The sequence below is a fragment of the Podarcis pityusensis genome (genome assembly GCF_964106645.2).
Source record: "Podarcis pityusensis genome assembly, chromosome: 3".
Classification (NCBI taxonomy): domain Eukaryota; kingdom Metazoa; phylum Chordata; class Lepidosauria; order Squamata; family Lacertidae; genus Podarcis; species Podarcis pityusensis.
In genome coordinates, this window is record NC_138026.1 from 36,895,588 (window position 1) to 36,914,794 (window position 19,207).

General features: G+C 41.6%; 2 protein-coding genes across 6 annotated transcripts in view; one reads left to right on the forward strand and one right to left on the reverse strand.

Annotated features, from left to right (window-relative positions):
* COL9A1 (collagen type IX alpha 1 chain) overlaps positions 1-8,335 on the reverse strand; it is a 95,214-nt gene extending 86,879 nt beyond the window's left edge. The window contains exon 1 of the mRNA XM_080997998.1: positions 8,204-8,335. Coding sequence (XP_080854124.1) covers positions 8,204-8,301 — 98 coding nt within the window. The 5' untranslated portion in view covers positions 8,302-8,335. The remainder of the gene's footprint in view (positions 1-8,203) is intronic.
* Positions 8,336-8,470: 135 nt separating this feature from the next.
* Positions 8,471-19,207, forward strand: part of FAM135A (family with sequence similarity 135 member A) — a 55,573-nt gene continuing 44,836 nt past the window's right edge. For 4 of the 5 annotated variants that reach the window (XM_080997953.1, XM_080997955.1, XM_080997956.1 and 1 more), the window contains exons 1-3: positions 8,831-9,543; positions 16,286-16,372; positions 18,054-18,178. In XM_080997953.1, the coding sequence (XP_080854079.1) occupies positions 18,102-18,178 (77 nt within the window). In that variant the 5' untranslated portion in view covers positions 8,831-9,543; positions 16,286-16,372; positions 18,054-18,101. Of the gene's footprint in view, positions 8,609-8,830; positions 9,544-16,285; positions 16,373-18,053; positions 18,179-19,207 lie in introns of those variants that run through there. The other variant, XM_080997954.1, reaches the window with a different exon arrangement.

Consider the following 19,207-nt stretch of genomic DNA (forward strand, 5'->3'; position numbering starts at 1 on the left):
ATATTTAACTCCAGATTAAGGGAATGAGGTGTTAGCAGAGAACTCCCTGACAAGCAATGCTCTGCATGACCGTTAGCAGGACTTTCCAGTTGATTCTCAAAATAGGTGAGGAAGTGCTTTCTTTTAGGAACAAATGTGGCCTTTTCTCACATAAAATCTATCTGCTTTTTTAAAGGGGTGTGCACAACTAGTTAAACTGCTCTTTGGATCTAGGCTCATTAGCATATAGATTATTCAAAATCCTACACCACCCTATCTATAGAATTTGTATAAAAGCTGAAGACTAAAAAAAACCCAGTAACATAAAACGGAACAGCAGGAATCCCAAGGCACAAAGCACCCCACATCTACTGGTCGTTTTCTTCAGTTTTGTTAGATATTCCCTTGTTCTAGTATTATAAGGGATGAAAACTTTTCTCTTCTTCTTTCACACAATTTTAATTTTATATCATGTCCCACCTTTACTCGTGGTTCTTCTTTAGTAAAGAACTGCAAATATTGTAACTATTCCTCATAAGGGAGTTGCTCTAGCCTTTTGACCATTTTGGTGTTCTGAACCTTTTCCATTTTCTACAAGATCTTTTCTGAGGTAGCATGCACAGTATTCCAACTCAAACTGCACACTAGTTACAATGGATTATACAAGAATATTTCTTACTTATTAGTGCTCATTTGTGTAAGTATTCAAGCTCACCGAATACATGAACACACATTATAGCCTATTATAGTCCCAATTAATAGCCATTTCAGTACAAAATTAAGTACACCCATGTTCATTGAAATAAAGGTGCTTGGATTTGCCTAACTGCATAAGCGCAGCTGTAAACTGCGTTGAATGTGCCATTCAAAGGCACATTGTATTTACTAATGTGATTTCATTCAAGTCAGTAAAATAGATTTATAGTACAATCCACTCACTTACTTCCAGGTAAACTATGTAATTGGCTGCAGCCATAGTCTGAAATCCTGAATAAACTTACTAGGGAGTAAGCCCCATTGAACACAGCACAACTTACATTCAAGAGAGCAGGATTGCACGGTTGGATTTTAATTCCTGGGTTCTTGCAGTCCCTTTCCTAAAACTGACAAATAGCGTGCAACTTAACTGGCACACCACCTGAATGACCCATTTTAAAAGAAGCTCCGATAGGTCTTTAAATAAACTAGCATAGATTTAAATTATGCCCGAATTGTCTCTGCTAGAGTAAGTCGGTACACCATCTCCCCTGGAAGGAAAATAAAAGCAAGAAGGCAAGGCAGATTTTATTGTAGCATGGGAGAAAATAGTTCACACAATAACTTGACCTACTTCACATTCTCTTTATCAGCTGTTCTTTGTATTGCAATACTGGAGGCTAGAAAACATACTACCCATTTCCCTTCCACTATCCTAATTTTGTTTTACTGCTAAATGCAGAAAGTGCTCTGCCAGGATAGAATCATGAAAGACAGATGAGAAAGGACTCTTGTGGCGAAAAGGCATTGTAGGTTTTTTAGCTGCATGATTCCCAACAGTGAAGTTTGAAAAATTTAAACACAGAAAAATGGAACAACTACAACTCACATCAAAGCTCCCACACAAAATTCACTTTCTTGTTTAGATAAAAAAAACAACTTTATATACAGTATAGACTTTAGAATGATTATCCAATATTGTGATATTTTGTCTAATAGTTCTGATGTTGTAATAGGGAGGAGAAGAGCTATCCAGTAGATTTAAGTGGTATTAACCACGACCAAGCTGAATGAAATCTACTTCTAATAATTCACATTTTCATTTTTTTGACAACTTTATCATTATTTATTGTATTTAATTTATACACAATCATGTCTCAAAGCAACTTACCATGAAATAAAAAAATTCAAATCAAATATAAAAATAGAAATAAGTTAAGACCTAAAGTTCTCCTCCAAAAATATATATAAGTGGAACAAATCCTACCCATCCAGTTGAAAGGATAAACACACACTCACAAAAGGCCACAGACATAATTCATAACCCTCCCAATTAAGTAACAAAATGTTTTTCTATAACCAGGGAGCCACCACTGAAAAGATCTAGTCTTGCGTCTTCATACTCCACACCTCCCTCAAAGCGGGCATATGGGGAAGGGTCTTAGATGATTAACACTGTCTGGGTTGGTTCATGTGGGGAGAGGTGATCGTTGAGGTTCTGGGGTCCTGAGTCGCATCAGGCTTTACAGGTCAAAACCAGCATTGGAATTGAGCCCAGAAACTAACTGTTAGCCAGCGCTGCTCTGCCATGATTGATGTTATATGCCCAGGTCCTGGATGCTGAATTGCACAGCAGGTTGTTCTGGATGCTGAATTGCACAGCAGCTGCAGTTTCCAAACCATTTTCAAAGACAGCCCCGCATATAACACATTGGTAACCATCAGGATAGATTAATGCAAAGTGTAAGCAACAGAAAATATCTTATCCTTGCCCAGAGAGGGGTGCAGCTGTGCAACTGGCTGGAGCTGCTGGAAGGCAGGTCATGCCAGCGAGGCCATTTTTGCCTTAAATGACAATAATGGATCCCCAAGATGTGCTACTTCAGATGCACTGTAACCTCATCCAGAGCAGCCAAACCCCACTCATCTAGTCCAAGGAACCATTCACTAACAGCCCATTAGTCTTATATGAATTAAGCTTCAGTTTAAATTGCTCACCATGCATTACTATTAAGCTATTATTACGGCTGCACCTGCAAATACAAGTGCTTTGTTATCACTAGCACATGGCTGACAATGTGCTTCAAAGCTCCATGTGACCCCACTCAGTAGTTTTATGCAAATGCTGAACAATATCTACCCTAACAACATAGTGGATAAAATTGAGCTCTGTGACATCCCACACTCCACAAGACTAAACGCCCCCCCCCCCAACACCATCATCTGGAGATGCCATCCAAGTAGGACTGGGACCACTACAAAGTGGTACTGCCACTCCTAACCCAGACGGTCACTGCATTGAAGTTAACCTGAAAGCCACTGCTACATTGAAGTTTCTAATAGTAAATACTGTTAGAATATGACATCTGAAGCAGGCTGTGTTGTATTCAGATACAGTAACTACTTTGCTCCTCCTATGGCAAGTGGGGCTAACTCCTAGGATCATAGCCTCACGGTAAAATGATAAAACCAACTTTTAAAAATCAACAGGTTACAGTGGTACCTCGGGTTACATACGCTTCAGGTTACATACGCTTCAGGTTACAGACTCCTCTAACCCAGAAATAGTACCTCAGGTTAAGAACTTTGCTTCAGGATGAGAACAGAAATCATGCTCCAGCGGCGCGGCGGCAGCAGGAGGCCACATTAGCTAAAGTGGTGCTTCAGGTTAAGAACAGTTTCAGGTTAAGAACGGACCTCCGGAACGAATTAAGTACTCAACCCGAGGTACCACTGTATTTAACATTAGGTAAGGTTTTTTTAAATGTGAATAATATATTGAATAGTTTTCCTCTGACTTTTATCCTGGAACAATGTGCGCACACACACAAAGCACAAAGCACTGGCCTCTTGTAAACAAATAGGAAGGAAAAAATAGAGAAGGGAGAGACGTCAATTACAACTGTGCAGGGCCACTATATACGTCACAATTATGAAAAACAGCTCTCCAAATACTGTAGATAGCACGTGCAACGTGCATTAAACACACCATGATGTGAAGTGCAAAAAAATATATAGCCAGTGTTACAAACTGAATATAAATACAATAAGCACACAACTTCTGTGCATTTAACTTGCCTGCCTTCGGCTTTATGCACGTGGCCAAAAAATAAAAATAAATTAAAAAGCACAGAAAGGAGGCATGATTCCTGGAAAAATGACTTTAGCAATCCGCCATTGAACCCAATGTGTTTTGACTATATGCTATCAGTACACATAACTGATCGCTGTTTCATTGCTAAAAAACATTACAGAACATTAACCTACACTGGGTGATATCTAACTTTCACCAATTCCCTCTTTGCACATTTGCCCCTTGGGCCCACCCCCAATCTGTTACAGTATGTTAGGGGGCACTTCAAAACAGCATGGCTTTTGTGTTTATTTGGTAGCTGACAACTGGAGCTAAAGGAACTTACATTTGCAGCTCCCTGTGCTGTAGTGAGTAGAAAGGAGCAGCTACTTTTTAAAAACTTTATTTAAGTATTCAACCATGCTGTGTTGTTGTTTTTTACAGGAGTGAACAAACAAATCAAACCAGAGCAAAATAGCATTACAAGGAATCTACAGTGGTACCTTGGGTTACATACGCTTCAGGTTACATACGCTTCAGGTTATACACTCCGCTAACACAGAAATAGTACCTCGGGTTAAGAACTTTGCTTCAGGATGAGAACAGAAATCGTGCTCCGGCGGCACGGCAGCAGCAGGAGGCCCCATTAGCTAAAGTGATGCTTCAAGTTAAGAACAGTTTCAGGTTAAGAATGGACCTCCAGAACAAATTAAGTACTTAACCCAAGGTACCACTGTACTAAAATATATATATTTCCAATAAATTTAAAAATTGGAGCAACTAAATTTTGATTTGCGAAAGCTTCTTTGGTTTGTATATTAATCTAGATGACACTCACAAATTATTTAATTGATACACACAATTGATGGGCATAATGACTCAGTGGTGTTTCTTCATATTTGAAAACTGGATATGACTTCACAACAGATTGATAGTTTATGATGAGGATTTAATTGAAACACATTTTGCTGCCTATCCATCCTCATATTTAATTATGCATCTTCCTTTTCACTGATGGCATAATTAACAATATGAATCTACAGTTATTCTAAAGCACTTTTTAACCAATGAATCTACTATATCAATTATGAATGTGTATATTCAATTTTAAAACTGGCAATTTGTTTATGTTTTACATCATTCTGCGTTAAATGTTGCATGTACTGTCTATTTTAGGGGCTGAGAACATAAAAGAGTCCTGCTGGATCAGGCCAAAGGTTCATCTAGTCTAGCACTCCATTTTCACAGCAGCCAACCAGATTAATTTGTAACCGTCATTTCTATTATTTATTTATTTTATTTATATCATAAAATGTATACACCGCTTGATTGTAAAAAACCCAAAACTCATGGCAGTTTTCAAAAGGCAAAACAATTTATATTTATTTATTTAGAAAAGTTATAGTTTTATTTGCTTCTTCTGAATTTTTTGGTTTATTGTAACAGATTAAAATATTTTTTTGCACAGAGAATGGTTGTTATTGGACAACTGAAGAATGAAGTGAATGACTAAATTAAAATTATATACTGCTCTGCACAATTCCCAAGGCTGGGAATCAAGTAGGCAGCCTGTTTTAAATGAGATTGCACTCCCTTGGGTACGTACTCCTAAACTCCACATTGTTACTGGAAACCCAGGGGTAAGTCCAGCTGATGTAAATCATGCTCTAGTAATCTCCTGTATAAAACTATTGCAATGTGCTCTGAAGATGGTTCAGAGGTTGCAGGTAGTACAAAAGGCAGTACCTCGGAATCTTGTTGGGTTTTATGCCTAGAGACCAGATAATATTTGGTCCTCAAAGATTGGCACAGTCTTATTATCATTAGCTTTATTATTCCCCACCTTTTCCCCTGAAGGGTACCTCAAAGCGGCTTGCAGATAAAATAGGAACAGCTATTTACTACTGACCTAATTTTGGTTTGGACATACTGTATAAAATCCTAAATGGCTTGGGATATGATTGCCAGAGGGAGCCCCTCTCTCCATACTTGTGCCTTTAGGTCTGCTGGGGAGTTCCAGTGCAAAATGAAGTCTAAGGGCTGATGACCTGTTGAAGGAATGTCTCAGCCCAGTGCACTGGTTGTGGAACACACTTTCTCCAGAGGTTTGGCTGGCAACAACATTGTTTAGCTCTAGGCTCCAGTTGAACAATCACCTCCTTGTTCAGCCCCTTTAAAGGTGAGGTTCAGGCTTGTGTATTAGGAAACTGACAGATTGCTGATGATCTTACTGTGCTTTATGTTCATTGTTTTGGGTTTTTGTTGCTGCCCTAGGGTCTTATGTCAAAGAGCAGCATAGAAATTACAGTGGTACCTCTGGTTGCGAACGGGATCCGTTCGGGAGCCCCGTTCACATCATGAGCAGAACGCAACCCACATCTGCATGTGTCGCGATTCGCCGCTTCTGCATATGCACGTGACCACATTCTGAGCGTCTGCGCATGCGGTGAAACCCAGAAGTAACCCGTTCCATTACTTCCGGGTCGCCGCAGGATGCTACCTGAAAAGACTTAACCTGAACCAAACGTAACAAGAGGTATGACTGTATAGTCTATATACAGTAATTGACCTTTTTATTTATTTATTTATTTATCCTGGAACATCAAGAGTGTCTATTCTATAGTTGCAATATTAAAGGGAGAAATCAAGTGACAGCAACGACTAAACAAACAGCACAGCTATCTTTAAAAACTTTTTAAAGTGGGAACCAAGTCAATTCTTGAACCTTCATGAAATACTTGACTGTCTTCAAATAAAATGTCGTCAAATGACCAGCACTCACACTCAGCTCTGGTTGTTTGCAATAGTTGTGCATCATTCCATGTGAGGGAGGAGGAATGTCCCGCACAGGAAACGGTATGCCAGAAAGCAAACCAATGTATATGTACTGTAATATATACAGCGGAGGATTGCTTCCAACAGCAAGTGAGTGACTCAGCTGTAATACTATGGCTTTGATCCAGAGATGTCTTAGGCGGATGATCAAGCACTTCCACAAGACAGCATCCTGAATTCCTCCCATTCTCTCATCCTGCTGGAGCCCATTGTGCCCCATCCCCCACAGTTCCAGACGGTCCAGCGACCTTCAGGAGCGGCTCTGGGAGGAGGTAGTTGTGGGGGAGGTAGGGATAAAGGAGCCAGGAAAGCCCCACCACATGAGTGGCGTTCCATTCTTTTATAATCTGGATTCAAACCACTAGCATACCTGAGGGGGGCATACTGAACGGCAATTTACTGCAGGGGCAGCACTTACCACAGTGCCTGCAGCGCACCTGAGCCATGTGTCTTACTGTTTGAAAGTGCAATAATGTATTTCACATCACTTCTAGCCCCCCCCCCCGCCATATTAGCTACAACACTATATATACCTAGGCACGATATGCACATATATTTTAGAAAGGAAGAAGCAATTGTCACCACAGTATTCACATGAAACCCAAAGATCAAACACAGCTGGATTGAAAGACAGGGGAAGCTACTGTATTAATATGACAAAACCACAAAATAATCAAAACAATGAGAATCATTCAAAGGCATTCCAAAGTGAATCACTACCATCAAGTCCATAACTTTTACCATCTTTTTTCCCCCAAAATCAACAAAAGACATCCTGTTAAGCTGCTCCCATCCATATTGTTCAGCGTTATTTTTGTTATGTTACTCCAAAAAAATCTATTTATAGTTGAGAATATCTAGCTTTATTTCATACTGGCCATCACAAATATTTTCAACAAAAGGCCTACATGCCACCATAGCTTTTCACACATATTATTTCAGTCTGAGAACAATCCAACTTGGGTTGCTCTTTTTATTCAACCTATTCTTCACAACTCACTCATGCCACAATTCACTAGGGGGTCTCAGACAAACCACTAGCTCTTAGCTTTCATTTTTCCATCTGTAAATACTAAGGGATAATATACAGCTACTTTACACAGTGGGTTCCAGAATTGCTGGAATAGTATACAGTATGTGATATGGTTTGAATACAGTACTCTAAAGTGCAATGTAGCTACCCATATTCTCTATTGTAACTAGTTATATGACTTCTCTTGCATCAGATAAGAATGGGTCTGTACAACAAAACCACCCATGAAGGAAAATTCTGTATTTACAAGCCACCTGTAGGGCTAAGAATATGTATGCTAGAACTTGTTTCTGACAAGGCAGCGCTTAAGCATTCTCATTTGCAAAAATTCTTATGGCGAAACCCTTATCAGCTTCTCAAGTTTTTGCTTGTTTTTTCTGGTGCTACATCTTGATTAGAAGGGAAAGGTAGATTGTTGGTTGCGTGTGGTTTGTTGGGAGAGAACATTCCTAAATCCTTAAAAAAACATCTTACTGGAGAGAACCCTTTCAAGTGTGACTTGGACTCTTGCTCCCGAGATTACTTTCTTGCAGTATCTAATCTGCCTGACTCTTTTGAACATTTAGAGAATATTTTTTAGAATTTACCTTCTCCTTCCTATATCGCGCCTGTGACTCACGCGGTGATCTTGCTGCTTTGCACTGCCCTCCCTTTTTTTTTTTTTTTGCTTTCTGGGAATGTTCATGCCTTGTGCAATTAAAAGTACCGTATCTGCTGAGAAGGCATTTTGCAGAGAGACTTTTCGAGGGCCGGCTTGCGCTGCAAAAGAAGCCAGTAGGTGGTGTGACTTGGCCTAACTGCGCTGCGGCTGCTTGCAAGAACTCTTGAAGCCCTTGCACAGGTTCACTGGTCCTTCCAAGGAAAATTTGCATGCAGGGAAGACCTCCGATGAGAAAAACCCGGGGGCCAGGCAGGTGAAGGGAGGAGGAGGAGAAGAAGGAGGAAGAAGAAGAGGTGATCATCTTTCCGCTTTCTGTTTGGCCGGAGACAAAGCAAGGGAGAACGACAAGGCGACGAGTAGCAGTCGCGGCAATCCCCAAATATGTCTCTCGAGGGCAGCTTGCAATTGCTCTTGTTGTTGTTGTTTTCTCCACCCTCCCACTTCTTTGCTTTTTGTTTGTTTGTTTGTTTGTTTGTTTGCCTGCCGGTGGGGGTGGGGGTGGTGGAGCAGCAGAACAGCAGCAGCCCGCCGATCCACACTGTGTGTAGCCCAGCCGGTGCCTCGCACACAGCAGCAGCAGGGGGAGCTCGAGCTGGGAAGGGAGCAGCCAGCAAGCAAGCAAGCAAGCTAGCAAGCAAGCAGCGGCAGGCGCAGCAGCAGGAGGAGGATCTTAGAGCTAAGATCTCCAGGAAAGCGGGAGCGGCTGTAGGGAATCTCGGAGATCAAGCGCCTCCACAGTCAGAGGGGAGCCCTCTAGGAGGATGCCGCAGTCGCCCTTCCTCCCTGCCTAACTCGGGCGCTCCCTGCCAGCCCTCGCCAGCGGCGGCCGCCTCCTCCTCTCATTGCCCGCGCTGCCTAGCTTGCTTGCGAGTAGGAAGCAGCGGCGGCGGTCGGTCGGGCGGTCGCGGTGTTGGTGTTGGCCGCCGGCGGAATCTACTTGCTCCTAGCCGCTTTTCCCAGGCGAGAGCAATAGCAGCGGCAGGAGGAAGAGGAGGAGGGCGCGCGCGGTCGGAACGCGGGCCGCCCTGCCGGCCGAGTGGGGCGCCGGCGTCGGATGCCTGCGTTACGCCACTCCGGGGCTTCTGTTGAGGCCTGGGCTCCTCTAGAAGCGGCGGCAGCGGATAGGAGCGTCGAGTCGGGAGGAGGAGGTGGTGGTGGTGGTGGCGGCGGCGGCGGCAGTGAGAGGACCGACAGGTAGTCGCCTCTCCCTGGGGGAGGCCGGTGTCCGGTGCTGCTGCTGCTGCTGCTGCTGCTCCTTTCCCTCAGGTGAGTCGGCGGGGCTTGTGAATTAGATGTCTGTGTGGAGAGAAAACCTGCGACGGAGCAGGGCGTCGTTGGAGCTGAGGTGGATGTTTCCTGCGCCTCTTAGAAGGTGAACAGGAAGGGGAGCAGCTGAGAAAGATGTGTGGAGCGTTTAGAAGCCTCATTAAAAATAAATAAATGTAAAAAGCACTTCCTTTTTACTCCAAGCAGAAGTGAGCGTCTCTGTGTGAAAGAGTGAGTGTGTGTGTGTTTTCGTTTTCTCTCCGGAGTCAGTCCGGCCCAATCCAGTCTTATCCCACTCCAATCGAATCCTCTTTAGTTTGGTTGAAAGCCTCAGCTAGAAGGGAGCCAGTAAACCTGGCAATTCGTGTGTTTCGTTTTCCCTTTCTCTTTTTCTGTTTGTGCTCTATTTTTAAACCTCGCGAGAAACCAGGAAACTTGTCCTATTTCTCTAACCGGTTCCCCACGCATGCTGCGTGAATTCTAGGGTACCAAGGTGTTCCTTGGGTGTGTGTGTTTTTTATTGGGGGGGGGGGAGAGAGAGTTGTCCTATTTTAAATAACTTACACATTGTTGTTGTTTAGTAGTTTAGTCGTGTCCGACTCAACTTACACATACCTCTCTATAATTCAGCAGGGCAACCATGACTGAGAACCATTTGTGTCGTTTTATATTAAAAAGCAAACCTTAGTCTTGTTTTTGTTCTGTGATATTACCAAGGCATTTTGACCTTGGATGTACATTTCTTTATTAGTTCATTAATCTAAAGGAGTAGGAGAGGTATGGCCGCTTCATTCATTGTACTGTAGCCAAGTACAACTTTACTAAGTGTTACCGGTGATTATAACACTTCATGCTGTTCTACCACTTTTTCCTCCCTCCAGGGCCCTCAAGTATGTCTTTCTATCAATGCAAATTCCTAACATTCCTAATGTAATATGGTGTCCTCGGTTTAACTCTCGAAGCTACCCGATACCTCATAAAAATAAGTCGAGCTTTTTGCTGGTATATAAAGCTTTTTCGGGGCTGTACATAAGGTCGTACCAAGTCCATATGGACTACATTAGTTAATGGACTGCAAAACCTTCACCTGGGTGTACTTAATAATATTAAGTTGGCCCCCTTGTTTTAACTACTAAAGCATATTCTAGTTTAGAACATGAAGTACATAATGGAATAATCCCATACACAAGAAGCTGTCATAAAGGAAGACGGTGTAAGTTTAAGCCAGTGTAAAGTTACACCAGATCCAAACTCCATTTAGCAATGGAGCTACTGCTAGCTAAGCCAGCCTAAGACTGGCAGAGGGAAAATAAGCCTTGGAAATAGTGTTTGACCTATACTACGTTGCCAGATCTTGCACCAAGCTGAACAGGAATAGGATCCAGCCTCAGTCCTCCTACTTTGGACCCATGCCTGGAAAACCCCTTCTTCTAGGGCTTATGCAGGCTTAAGATATGCCAAGCTTGCCTTGGCTCAGTCACCTGGTTCCTGGCTGAGCCAGGATAAGGGGGATACTCTGGCATAAATATTGCTGAGCAAAGGATGGGGGAGTTGATTTAGTGGGTTAGGATCTAGCGGATCTCTGGCTGAAGTAGGAAGTTCTCAAAGGGCTATGATGATTTGAGAACTTCCTACTTCAGCCAGAGATCTGCTAGATCCTAACCCACTCATCCTGGTAGATCTTGCTTTAGAATTTCTATGTACTGTAGGCAGCTGCTTTGTACTGAGTCAGACCTTTGGTCCTTCCAGGCTGCTTCCAGGCTGTCACTAATTTCAAGTGAGATTCAATTGCATACCAGCAAATCCAGGTTGTACCATTAAAATCCATTTGACACACTTGCTCAACAGACTCACCCCGTCCATTGGTAAGTGGTGGGGAAATGCCCTGGGAAGTGTGGAACAACAATTGCTTGAAGCACTCATATAACCTCCCTGCAAACAAATCAGAATGAATACTCAATAAACAGATCATCTGGAAGCAACCCTAGTTCAGTATTAGCTGTGCTGCCTGGTAGCAGCTCTCCAGGGTTTCAGACAAACATCTTTCCTGGCCCTACCTAGAGATGCTAGGAATTAAACAGGGATCTCCTACATGCAATGTATGTGCTCTACCACTGATCTACTACTGACCCTTTCTCTTTCTTTTTATACATTACCTGTTTTCCTAAAGAGTACACATGTGCCAATTGGATAAGCAATAGTAGCTGTATGTTAATCAAAATCCAACTGTATTTTGGAGTTTTTTATGGCTACCTTTTTTTTATTATTATTGTTTCTTAACCATTGATATATCCGCCCTAGCACATAAGCTGCACAAAATGAATGCTTGTGCAAAGCATTATTTATTTTGTGTGGCCTATGTTAAGGTTACCAGATTGTTTTCAATGAATCCGGGGACACTTTTCAACTTCAATGGATTTTATATGGGGACTGATTTGTAAATCCGGGGACTGTCCCCGGGAAATGGGGACGTCTGGTAACCTTAGCCTATGTGCCATATATAGCACATGGATAAACAAAGATGGGAAGTGCTCAGAGGCTAAGGCTGTAAGCAGGTGACATTTTATTCTAGAACTAGTCCATAAGAACAGAAATCCAGAATCCACTGTTGGACCATAAATTCATTATAACCCACCAAAATGTTATGAAACTGTCAAATTTTTAAGTTCTCTGCATCTCTTCCTCAGGCAAGATATTATGCAAATTGGAGTAGCGAATTGAGGAAAGAAAGAAAAAAGTACAAAAAGTAGTCTGGATGTTGTAGCCATGGGGCCACCTTGTAAACTCAGTTCCCAGATGGAATTGCGGTCTGAAATAAAACCTATAGAGGTGCTACAGATATCAGATCACACACATAGTATTCTGGGATAAAGGAACAATGGCCGTCCAATATTTCTTAGAAGTTAAAGTCTGGTTTGAATTCAGATTGTCCAAAGCATTAAATGAAACACACAAGTTTATGGGTAGGCAGAGTGTGGAAAAATTTTAATTTAGTAAAGGTGGGTATTACTGTATTTTTCACCCCATAGGGTGCACCGGCCCATAGGGCGCACCTAGTTTTTTGGGGGGGGGAATGCTTCGGGATGCAGGCAGCTCTCCGCAAGCCGTGGGAGCCCGGCAGGAACTCCCACGGGCTCCCAAGGCTTGCAGATAGCTTCCTGAAGCCTGGAGAGCGAGAGGGGTCAGTGCGCACCGACCCCTCTCACTCTCCAGGCTTCAGCGAAAGCCTGCATTCGCCCCATACAACGCACACACATTTCCCCTTCGTTTTTGGAGGGGGAAAAGTGCGTCCTATAGGGCGAAAAATACGGTACTTCCGGTTAGTTTGCTTAAGTATATGAAGTGTCTCATGTGTCTCTTGAAAAATAGAATGTGGTTTAAAAGGAAAGTGGAACTCAGTGCAAGCAAACCAAATGCCCATATTTACAAAGATGGTCTGGGAATAAAGCCAAGCTATATTTTTTATGTCTGAACTTGCTGTTTGGTGCACCTGATTTGCAAATTGCCACCAGATTAGTACCTGAAATCATGGCTGATTTGCAAACCATAGTTTGAGCATAGTAAAGTTTGGTGTATTCAAATTTATGTAGTATACTTTAGGGTGTTCTGCTGTCAGAGTTTACTGTTTGGGATAGCATCTGGAATTATTGGGGGAGGAAAGAGGGAAATGACACAAACCATGTTTTGGCTTTGGTCATAATTTACTTTTAAGAGAATATATTTTGATTTAAACCCATAAGTCAAACACGAGTTTCAAAGGCTCCTTTTCTAGGTAAAAGATAAAACTATGGCGATTCTTTTCTTTTTTACATCTATGGTTAAGTATTGTAAATAAAAAAATAAGCTATATATTATAAATGTTTTAGGAATGTATATTTCTCCTTTAACAATTGTATGATTCCATATCAATCATGTACTTGTCTATTTTGATTTTTGAATTTGTTGGTAGTTTTAAAATTGTTTATAGAGATTTTTAACGATCAAGTAATATATATACTTTGATGATGATTAAAAAAAAAGAATTCTTTTGAGTGAGGTGGGACTTGATCTGTACACAACTCCCAACTTGAATATTACTGTAGTATGTACTTAAAGCTTTTTCTGTCCATTTCTAAAAAGTTTTTAAATATAATGTTAAGCTTTAGTTTAGTTGATTTAAGCAATTGGTTTCCAGTTTGTGATTTATGGAATCCTGGGCATTCCATATCAGGGATTCTCCTACAAAACAAAACAAACAAAATCAGCAGTAGACAAGCTGCTCTGCAAAACAATGTGTCCTCCTTTTCCAATATTCCCATTGCAAGGTATAGCTTCTGAAGAGAGCTGGATGTGTTCTGAATTGTGTACTCAGTTTGTGAAGGGGAATGGCAAAACACAATAGGCAGAAACTGAATGTGCTCCCTAAAACATAACACAAAATCCTATTGAGTGCTTTTTAACAATTTATTCATAAGAACATAAGAAAAAGCCCTGCTGGAGGAAGGCCATCTACCCCAGCATCCTGCTTCCTACAGTGACTAACCAGACTCCTATGAGAAACCTGTAAGCAATACATGAGTGCAGTACCCCACTGTTTAATGACAGGTGTGCTTCTATTTTAATAGGTCAGTTTAATCAGCTTCACTGTGCTTCCTATTTAACAAGTCAATTGATATGTGCTTGTATAGGTAGGAAACAGAATCAGTTGGTAGTGACACAACTTGTTTTAGTCTAATTTATTGAGATTTTTAACCTTCACTTTGTTTTTAAAATACAGTTATAAATTTTTAGTGATAATCTTACTGCTTTATCTTTTTTGTAACCCCCTTTGAGGTTTTTTCTACCCTCTCTCTCTCTCTCTCTCTCTCTCTCTAACTAAATAAATGAGGATTTTGAGGGTGTGTGGCTCCCTGCCCCATGTACTATTAGGTCAGAACTGTGTGTTACAGGCAACATGGGAAAACTTTAGCTAACTATGGTCACTTTATCTGCAGATGTCATTTGATGGGGGATAAAGTTGCTTTTATATCCTTTTATATTCCTTCTTTAACTTCTTTGCCTGTTTCGTTAAACCACAACAGAATCTTTGAATGGTCATCGTGCAGAGTCACATTATTTTGTGCAAGAGCTTAATTAAGATAGCCAAGAAGGTTGGAGCTATTTGTGCCATTTCAATGAAACTGAGGATAAATCTGCTTAAACAGCTTTCTTTTCAGATGGTTATTGGAGCATTGTGCAGTCCTCCTGCCTCCTTTATCTTTTATTAATTTGGTCACTTTTAGTGACTAATACTATAGAAAATACCGATTTCCCAATTAGGGTTGATTTTTCAGTACATAGACCTTTATAATCTTAAACAGGCATTATGCTGCAGTCTGAAGAAAGAATGGGCAATATAGTCTGCCTATTTCCCAGAGCCAAGTATTGATATGGAATTTGGAGCCAACATAATCCACTTGGATCAGAAATGCCATCTAAATGCCATTTCAAGATTTTTAAATTACATTTTATTTTCTGCTGAGCTGTATGCTTTCCATGGGACACAGGAAAGGGGATGGAATTATACCTTAGAATAATATGCTGTTTGTAACAAAGCATTTATCAGAGGTCTTGTAGCCATAGCTATAGCTGGAGCTAATAATCCTGTGCCTTCAGGCCAGTTCAGATCCCAAATCTACAGTTAAATAATAGTTTAGCTTGCCAAATTAAGCTGTATTTCCTATATGAGGCCACTGGGAAACACCAGTAAAAACTGCTTGCCACTTTGCAGCAAGTGAAGGTGAGGAGGTAGGAGAACTATATCTGGTTTGTTCAGTGCAGTGTAATACTGCACTGTGATACAGTGTGAGTGTAATACAATTAATAGAAACCGTTAATTTCAAACCAACTTTAAGCCATAGTTTGAAATCTTGGTTTGTGGCTAATCCATAACACATGGTATAGGTATTCAGATAAAAAGCTAACTACAACTAATGAATACATTTAGCTTAAACATGGCATATTATGCATTACAGTATTTGCTGACAAGTAACATATTTGCAACTTTGATGCACACCTTACAAGTGGGGGGTATCCTGTGAAAAGTTAATGGGGAATAGGACACCCCCACCCCTTATCCTTTCAGCAGTAAAAAAAAAAAAAAGCCTTTAATCTCCTGTATATTGGGTGTGCTAGATGCATGTAAACATTGCAGAACCTGAACATTTGTTGTGTATATAATTGCAGTGAATTAACTGGTTGTTTTTTCAAACCATTCCAAAGACATATCAGCTGCTTTCCATATACAGTACAACCCTTTTTATGCTTCCTTTAACTTAGTGAACTTCGTTACCTCAGTGGAACTTCACATTAAACCATAGCTTAAAGCAAACTACAGGTCAACACGAATGAGCAGCATGTTAGTCGCACTTCTCAAAGTTCCAGAGGCTCTCCTTCCCTGCTTCTGCTGTGGAAAAAACAAGCTTGTCATTTTCCTCCAAGCAACCCATGGTTACAATTTCTGGTTTATTTGGGAAAAACAAACCATGAGCCTGGGTTTGAGCAACACAGGCATCTGCACAAGCAGGGAAGCAATGCTTTGGGAACTTTTGAGCAGCGCACATTAACATGCTGCTCATTCATATTAAAACATAGTTTGCTTTAAACTATAGTTTAATGAGATTAGTGAACTGGGTGACTGGGAATTAAAGAAAATAAGAGCACCAATTTCTGTGTAGATGGCTTGCATTCAGGTGTACAATCATCTGATTTCTTTTTCTTGCAGAGCAAGCAGTATGCACTTGACTGCAGAAATTAGGAACTGGAAGACTGCATATTAGCTTTAATCAAAATGGATTATTTATTACTAGAGGTAAAAAAGAATCTTGTGTTTTTTAAAAAATAGTTTAGTGTCCAGTTCTGTAACATGCCTGTATGACTCCCATTACATCTTTAGTATGACATTACAGTATATCAATGAGGAGAGAATATGCCACTTTAAATTTTAAGTTTTCCCTACTGAAATGGCAAACCTATTCAGGAGAAATAATGTTCAGTCTAATGTTAGAAATTTAGGGCTGTATCCAGTGCTGCAACTCAACTGGCACAACAGCCTTCTGTGTCCAGTGGAACTTCCTCTCCGTAGTGGATTTTGAGGTGTATGTGGGGAGGGGAGAGGGAAAGAAAGCTCCATGGCACCAGCAAAGCTAATTTTTATGTTACTTGTGGTGAATGAAATGTAGATGATTGCAATAGAAACTGATAACATGCACTTGATATGTGGGTTATGCAACAGTATGTTGCAATGTATGCCCCTTTCCTATCACCCAGCTTTTCCTAATCTTCTTTTGTTGCTAAGCATTCTGTGGTAACTGAAGGTGACTGAGCACGTTCACTACTCATTGAGCTGGTTGGGGCAGCTGTACCCTTGAGTTGTTGTTTTTTTAAAAAAATATTCTGCATGTATGTTACTTTTAAAAATACAACAACCAACAGACTGCATGTATGGTTGGTTGGTTGGAATTCTTTGACCTAACCTGAATTCCCTGGAGCTTGGATTCAGTGAGGAACTCTGATTAGTTTAAAAATAGAAGCAAATGTTTCCAAACTTCTCACTGCCATTCCAGAGGAAGAAAGGGAGCCCACAGCTCTTTGATGCTCATGCATATCATACTAAACTAGGGGTCAGCAACCTAAGGCCCATGGGCCACAAGTGGCCCACAGGGCTCGTTTAACCAGCCCATGAGCTGCCCCCGAACCAAGCTGCCCACTTGGCGCGTCCCCGTTTGCTGCACTAAACCGGTGTGGTGCAGGGACTCGCTTCCGCGGTGCCGAAAATCGCATCTGCACAGATGCCAGAAATTGCATCTGTGCAGACGCTGGAAATTGCAGGCACGCGCACTCATGCGCATGCACAATCCAGCCCATGGAGGGATCTCCGCTGGAGTGAACCGGCTCAGGCGAGGTAAACCTTGCTGACCCCTGTACTAAACCATAGTTTATTGTTGCTTTTCAAAATGAGCATCTTTTGTTGCTCCATAGTTAAGACACAAAATTAAGGTTTGTGTATTTTTCCACCGATACAAATTGAGGCAGTTTTATTTATCCCTTCCTTACCCAAATATGTATAAGGGGTGCTTTACGGCTCTAAGAGAAATTGAAGAATGAAAATTTGCTTTGCAGCCCAATCCTAAACATATTTTAGTTGGAGGCACTCCCATTGAATTTGATGGGACTTACTTCCTATCAGGTGTGCTTAGGATTTCCACCTTAGGTAAACAAATTTATTTATTTCATTTCCCTTGTATTGTATACAACTAGTTCTGCATTGGAAATGTATTGTTGGTTTTGAAGGTGGAGGTCAAGCTGGAGCATCTGTTTCTGTTGCTATTGTATGGGGAAGCAGATAAGCAAAACAGAAAGGATTATGTAACATTTATTCATTAAGGACATACGTATGAAGCAGGAAACTTGTTCATAGTTCATTCCAGGGTTAGGTCATGGAGAAATCAGCTGTAAGTACATCTCACATATCTTGTGTTCCATCTCTGCAGTAAATAAGGTGCCGACAACAGTTCTTGGACTTCTGCATCTACATAAAAATGAGTGAAGTACAGGCAATGGTAGAATTCTCCGTGGAGCTCCACAAGTTTTATAACGTGGATTTGTTTCAAAGAGGGTAGGTAACATACAACAAATATTACATGTTCTGATGGTGTTAATTCCTGAGACATTTGTATGGAAGATTAATGAATGCCTGCAAATCCTGAGAAAAGGTGTATGTAGCTCTTTGTAACTGGATATATATATATTTTACTTTAAATCGGGTCTTAGAGACGGTCAGGAATCAAAATTCACTAATCTATGTAGCATCAATCATGAATAAAATTATAAGACAACTTAAGCTTGGTTTACATGTTCTCTCGTATGCATGGATAAAAGTTCTCTATTTTCAGGTGGCGTCGGTGGGAGCATTCAGAATACTGAGCTGGGGCAGGATAAGCCTTTTTGTTTATCTATGAAAAATAGGGTGCTCTAGGGGGTGTAAGCAGCTGTGTATTTTTATGAAAATGATTGGTAATCGCCTAAAGATCCTTGCTCGCACGTCTACTTACTCATTTTGTGCTGTGGTCCATTGCCAACTGGAAGATGGAGTGACTGCAATGTAATTACTGTATTTTTCGCCCCATAGGGCGCACCGGCCCATAGGGCACACCTAGTTTTTTTGGGGGGGGGGGAATAAAGAAAAAAAAAATTTCCCCCCCAGACCGAGCTTCCCCCGACTCCAGCCCTCAGAACAGGCTGCTATCCGCAAGCCTAGGGAGCCCGCGGGAAGTCGCGCCGGTCTCCCCAGGCGTGCGGATATCTGCCCAAAGGCTTCGGGATTGTAATGGTTCTAGGGGTTGCTCGTGCGTAAGCCGGTGCTTATCTCCCCGGCTGGGTTGCCTAAGTGAACCTTTTCTGTCCGGACAGCCACTCACCCGTGGCTGACTCAATCGCTGGCAGAATCCGTCAGTGGGGTTTCTTAAACTTCTTCCAGCAAAGAAGCTCTTTGACGCCTAGTCTCCTCCTACTCTCTCTGTGCGAAAGCCTTCTGTGCAAGGAGGGCGTGGGCACCGGAGAACCCCTACTCTCCCCGCTGGTCCCAGGCAAGGAGTCATGGGACCGCCTCGCCACTTCCCCCATCTGCCCCCCTTCTCCACTGGTG